This window comes from Nicotiana tomentosiformis, chromosome 3, assembly GCF_000390325.3.
Source record: "Nicotiana tomentosiformis chromosome 3, ASM39032v3, whole genome shotgun sequence".
Taxonomy (NCBI): Eukaryota; Viridiplantae; Streptophyta; class Magnoliopsida; order Solanales; family Solanaceae; genus Nicotiana; species Nicotiana tomentosiformis.
Window position 1 is genome coordinate 146461656 of NC_090814.1, and position 6605 is coordinate 146468260.

Consider the following 6605-nt stretch of genomic DNA (forward strand, 5'->3'; position numbering starts at 1 on the left):
GGGATAAAAATTTAGTACCGCCTTATCCGTTATTTGGTTATTAATTTTGGGATAAGTTATCCCAAGATTAAAAATAGTACTGGGATAACTTATACCTGTCAGAGGGTGGAATACTAATCCTAGGTAAGTTATCCCAGGATTAATACAACATATCAAACATTCAATAAAAAATAATACTAGGATAACTAATTCCAACATAACTAATCGTAGTATAACTAATCCTAGCATAACTAGCTAATTCTAGCATAACTTGTCTTCAAAACAAACGACCCCTTGGTTATCTCGAGATTGTTATTTGGTAGGAAAATAAGTTATCCCAGAATTAATTATCTCGGGATTAATTATCTCACCCTCCCGTAGGGATAAAAATAATACTATAATCTTGGAATTAGTTATACCGCGATTTTATCCCAACCAAACGTGAGATAAACTTATCTCAAATTTATTCTCGAGATTAATTATCTCTTATCTCTCGTACCAAATGAGCTCTTAATACTGCAATATTGTCCAGGACAAAGCCCAAACCAAGTTAATTGAACAGGTAGACGAATGCATAAATCAAGTAAAGCAATAATTGGAGTCTTGTATACGGTCGAAACCGGGTTCATATATTGTATGACAAGTCGAGACCGAAATGTGACGAGTCAGAGCTCGACCCCGGATTATATCGAACCAAGGCGCGAAGTTAAATTGTTGAGCTCGTGACTCTGGGACAGAACAAGATCGAAGGAACTTTGCCGAGCCAAATAACGGAAGGCCGAAATATCCGTGATCAGTTGGAGATCACGACGGAAATCTCGGCAAGTATCAAGGAGAGGTCGCTAGCAAATCACAAGATTTTTACCTTTTATAGAATTGTATCAAGAGTAGGGCTCTTCTACTATATAAATGAGGTCTAATCATTTGTAAAACACATTGTCACACGCATCAAAGAAGCAATATATTGATCATTTCTAGTTCTTGTTAACTTGTTCTGTCATCGATTGAGGCATTACTTGACTCGAGGGCGGCCAACTTTCAAGGCTAAGACTATTCAATTTGTGTGGTTGCATTTATTTTCTTGTCATTAATTTCAGTATTAATCTATTTTTCTCAACTTGTATCAAGTTATATCACATATCCTTAAAACCGCGTATAAATTTAATTGTTATCCAATTTTGAGGGTAAACAGTTTGGCGCCCACCGTAGGGCTGAGGATAATAGTAATTATTTGATACAAATATCTGTAATACACACTGCTTTACACTTGCTCTTTGAAGTGTCTTTGATTCCAGGCTAAAATACAAAAATGTCAAATCCCCAATCAGCACCTCTACACGTTGACAACGAATCCGGTCACCAAGATGAAAATAACAACATAGTACCCGGTAACGAGATATCACTTGCTGATCCCGCTGGAATTCCGATCGTGGATCCGATTGATGCTAATTAACATGTGGCTATCAATGCAAACTTGCCTACTGACCCCGAAAATAGCATTCGTGGTGGAGCCCGATCGGCAACTCGAAACACACAAAATGTTGAAGGGGACGGGATCAGTCTACGAGTGATCTTCGAAATGTTGCAGGCACAACAGGTGGCAATAGCTCAGTTACAAAACCTAAACCGTGCTCCAAGCACGGTTGAGCCCGATCCTCCCCCGGAAGTCACCCGCAGGGATCAACCAATCACAGAAAGGTCGAACGAAAATGAATTGGGGGCTAACCCCGAGATTATAAAGAAGCTAGAGGAATTGACGAAACGGATAAAATCAGGGGAGAAGAAGATCGAGGCCAACGATAAAAAGGTGGAAACCTACAATTCTAGGGTAGATCAAATACCAGGAGCACCGCCAATATTGAAGGGCCTGGATTCCAAAAAGTTTGTGCAAAACCCTTTTCCCCCGAGCGCGGCTCCAAAACTGATCCCCAAGAAGTTCCGCATACCCGAAATTCCTAAGTACAATGAAACGACCGATTCGAACGAACATGTCACCTCTTACAGATGTGCCATCAAAGGAAATGCTTTAGAGGATGATGAAATTGAATCAGTCTTATTGAAGAAATTCGGAGAGACTCTGTCAAAGGGAGCCATGATATGGTATCACAATTTATCACCTAACTCTATTGACTATTTTGCTATGCTTGCAGATTCTTTCGTAAAGGCACACGCGAGAGCCATCAAGGTCGAAACCAGGAAGTCGGACCTTTTCAAGGTAAGGCAGAACGACAATGAAATGCTTAGAGAATTCGTATCTCGATTCCAAATGAATCGAATGGACTTACCACTGGTCGCTGATGATTGGGCCGTTCAAGCCTTTACCCAAGGGCTCAATGTTCGAAGCTCGGTGGCTTCACAACAGTTGAAACAGAATCTGATAGAGTATCCAGCTGTTACTTGGGCCGATGAGCATAATCGGTACCAATCAAAAATCAAGGTTGAAGACGATCAACTTGGGGCTCCTTCCGGGACCGTTTATCCCATCAGACCCATCGACAGAATCAAGAGAGATATTGATCGGGAACCAAGGTCGAATAGAGATCGGTATCAGCCATATAACAGAGATCGAAGAGGCAATGGGTCCGAGCGAAATTCTGTGAGAAACGAAAGGAGAAATGATCGAGGTCAGAACAGCAGGGGACTTATGACCAAAAACGGCTTCGATAGGTCCATCGGGTCCAAAGTCGCATCGAGGCTATCGGAATACAACTTTAATATCGTTCCTGCCTCCATTGTATCAACTATCGGACGAATCAAAGATATCAGATGGCCTCGACCTCTATAGACCGATCCAACCCAAAGGGATCCTAGCCAGATATGCAAATATCATGGCACTCACGGTCACAGAACCGAAGATTGTAGACAGTTGAGAGAGGAAGTAGCTCGTCTATTCAGCAATGGACACCTTCGAGAATTCTTGAGCGACCGAGACAAGAATCACTTCAGGAACATGGATTCTAAGAAACAGGCAGAACAAGAAAAACCTCAACACGTCATCAACATGATCATCGGCGGGGTTGATATCCCACAAGGGCCGATGTTGAAACCCACCAAAGTATCGATCACTAGGGAAAAATGGACTCGAGACTACGTACTCGAAGGAACTTTATCTTTAAACGACGAGGACGCAGAAGGGATCGTATAACCCCACAATGACGCACTGGTAATATCTGTACTCGTGAATAAAATTCGGGTTACACGTGTGTTAATTGCTCCAGGTAGCTCGACCAACATCATTCGATCAAGGGTCGTGGAGCAGCTCGGTCTACAAGACCAAATCGTACCCGCAGTCCGAGTCCTGAATGGATTCAACATGGCATGTGAAACCACTAGAGGGGAAATAACATTACCAGTTAATGCCGCCGGTAACATCCAGGAAGCCAAGTTTTATGTGATCGAGGGTGACATCAGGTACAACACCCTGTTCGGGAGGCCATTGATCTACAACATGAGGGCAGTGCTTTCGACCCTTCACCAGGTGTTAAAATTTCCGACGCCAGGAGGGATTAAGACAATCTACGGGGAACAACCGGCCGCAAAAGAGATGTTTGCAGTCGACGAAGTGATTCCGATATCTATACTTACATCATCAAAGGAACCAAGGTCGGAAGCAAAACAAGAGGCCAAATAGCAATCACGATGCCAGCCTCGACCCAACCAGATAAGCAGGGGACTGACGAAGACGAAGATCAGTGTTTTGCAGACTCCTTGTGCTTTACCCGTCTCTCTTCCCATTACTGCAAATTTGCAAGTTTTATTATTTACAGATTTCAAAAACAACCGACTGTTTCTTCTTGGAAACTTCTGTAACTAGCGTAATTAAGATAATACATCTGAACATTATCATCTTTACAACGTGAAAGAAAATTAGACTTCTACTCTTAATTTCTATAATAAAACATAAATATTTTTTACAATGTGAAAAACAAATAGAGACTCCTACTTTTAATTTAATTTCAACTTTAAAACATAAACATTTTACACAATATGACAATCTATAAGCAACATGAAAAAGAAAAAGAAAAAAAAATGAAAGAAAGCATGTCTACTTTTTTTGACTGCAGAAGTAATTTCTAGCAGAAAAAAAAATGAAAGAGTATAGACTATAGTATGTCCTTTTTACTTTGTTCAGACAGAGAAGGTAAGATGGTAAACACATTAATTAATGAGACCCACTGTCCATATGTCTATCAAACAAAATACCTCACACAAGTTTTGTTGGTTGCATTATTTTCTCTAGTATGAGTTTTAAAAAAGTCTGAAATATATATATATATAATAATAAAAATAATTAGTCGTCCTTTTTGCAATTCTTGACTTTCTAGTTTGCAAGTTATATTATGTCATATTTGATGCTAACATGTTGGAGTATCTAACTTAACTACGTTATGAATTTATCAAAAAGCTTAATAGAAAGGTAAGTATAGTGAGGACTGTTTGCACTTCTCAAAATATCATAGTTTAATCTAACGTGTTAAAAGGCAATAAACCTCAAGATAAATTAAGCTGATGAGTATTGACTTTTTTTATAACTTTGTGTAAAGTGGTTATAAGGCACTTACATAGGTAGCTTCTCCATCTTATGTCGTTACTAACTGTTGATACTACGCGTAATAACTCAAGAATGTGATATCAAGAGTTATGATGTGTATTGATAATAAGTTAATAACCCAGTGTAATTCATATTTATGCGTAATTGTCTTTTTTTGCATTTCAAGACTTTGACTCAAGGCAAATAAAAGAAGAAAATATTAAAGAAGGAAAATGACAGGAATGAAATCAATAGAAACTGAAGTCGGTATCTCATTAAGAATTTGACCAGTTGAAAATAAGTCCCATCCCTTTTTGAAAAAGAATCTAATAAAAGACTTGGTTGCCATTTCTAATTATATAACTTCCAAAATCTCCCATATTCCCACAAATGTCCCAGCACAACACACAAATCGCTATGTAGAAAGAGTACGGCAAAACGCATATAGAGCATGCCCTAAGCAGAGACAACGCTCATTACTTTTGTTGTGATCATTTTGAATAATGTTGAATCTTACATCGACTAACTATTATGGGATGAGTGGTCGACTTGGACAATTATCGCCTCTTGAGCTAACTTTTGAGGTTGAGTTCGGCCCAGGGTCCACTCATCATGGTATCAGAGCAGGACCCATCCCGATTTTTTGATATTGGGCTCCCATATTTGTCCACGCTCCAGATGTCCGGTCCTGGGCGTGAGAAGGGGTGTTGAGTCCCACATCGACTATGAAGGGGATGGGTGGTCTCCTTATATGGGCTTGGACAATCCTCACCTCTTGAGCTAACTTTTCGAATTGGGTTAGGCCCAAGGTCCATTCATCAAATAATAGCGATAGGAGTAAATATGAATGCCTAATCATTGACCAAAAGTACACTTCACAATTGTGAACATGACAAATCTTGATCTCTGCATAAGTTATAAATCAGCTAGTAGAAATTATGTGTTTCTTATTAATAAGAATTATGTATTTAATAAGAACTCATATAAAAATAAAAGGATAGTACAGTGTAATGTAAGGTTTATACATGGACCATTTTCTTCTCTGTACACATGACACTATGGATATTATCTTGGGGCGCAACTGTAACGACCCAACCGGTCGTTTCGACTTTTAGAATCCCGTTCCCCTAAATAAAACTCCCCGAATATGTTTTTAATGATTTATGACTTGCGGGGATAGTTGGTTCGGGATTTGGAAGTGTTTGGGTTGAAATCGGAACACTTGGTTCCTTAAGTTAGCCTTAAAAGGGCAAATTTGACTTCGGTCAACACTTTGAGAAAACGACCCCGGAATCGTGATTTTAAGGTTCCAGCAGGTTCGTATGTTAATAAGTGAACGAGTCATATTATAAGTGATGTAGGGTCTAAGGAGAGCCCTAAGTCTTAATCAAGTTGGAAATTACATGATAGACTAAAGTTCCAAATAAGTACACACAAAAACCTAACTTTGGACGAGCATGCCTATATATATATATAAGGAGTTATATGGTGGACAACCTATCAAATGAAAGATCTTCGAGTCTAGTTTCTAACGCTTTCGACCGTTCGTCATTTGGATATTTCTACAAGGACTTATGGACGTTTTAGTAAATGGTGTCCAGCAGGGCAAAACTTGTAATACGTGGTACAACCTGCACAGCGCAAGGTACAACTCACTGAAGCACCTATGCCTTTATAAGGCAGTCACGAGCAGCAGCCATTTTTGCAGATTTTCTTGAGCTAGGGATTGGTTCTTTCATGGTGGACTCGACCTTGGGGACTACTTAAGAATACAAGGTGAGTTTTTTTGGATATTTTAAGTTAATAACATCCTATTAACACTAGTATTAACATCCTTCAATCTTTGAAATCCCTAGAAATCTTTCAAGTTGTTCAAGAACACCAAATTTTCCAAACATTGGAATTTCAAGAAAAAGCTTCAAGAAGGTAATACTAATGCTTCAAGCTCATTTCTTATGAGTCGGTGAGAGTAATTCTAATAGTTGTTTCAAGTTGTTATGGTTGGATAATTGATTTCATAAACTCTAGTTCATGGCATGAATCGTATTCTTGAGAAAATGAGGGAAAGATAAATAGTGTTCTTAGAAATAAAATT

General features: G+C 39.0%; 1 protein-coding gene across 1 annotated transcript; it reads left to right on the plus strand.

The window, feature by feature from the left end:
• The first annotated feature begins 1558 nt into the window (after positions 1–1558).
• LOC138908641 (uncharacterized) lies at positions 1559–3610 on the plus strand. Its single transcript, XM_070199323.1, has 2 exons — positions 1559–2603; positions 3198–3610. The coding sequence occupies exons 1-2, from the start codon at positions 1559–1561 to the stop codon at positions 3608–3610; spliced, it is 1458 nt and encodes a 485-aa protein (XP_070055424.1).
• Positions 3611–6605: the final 2995 nt, after the last annotated feature.

What these genes read in the sequence shown, in the direction of transcription:
- LOC138908641 (XM_070199323.1), top strand. Translation starts at nt 1,559, where the DNA reads ATGTTGCAGGCACAACAGGTGGCAATAGCTCAGTTACAAAACCTAAAC. An exon ending in CGAAAGGAGAAATGATCGAG is followed by an intron (nt 2,604 to 3,197) that starts GTCAGAACAGCA and finishes TAATTGCTCCAG; the next exon opens with GTAGCTCGACCAACATCATT.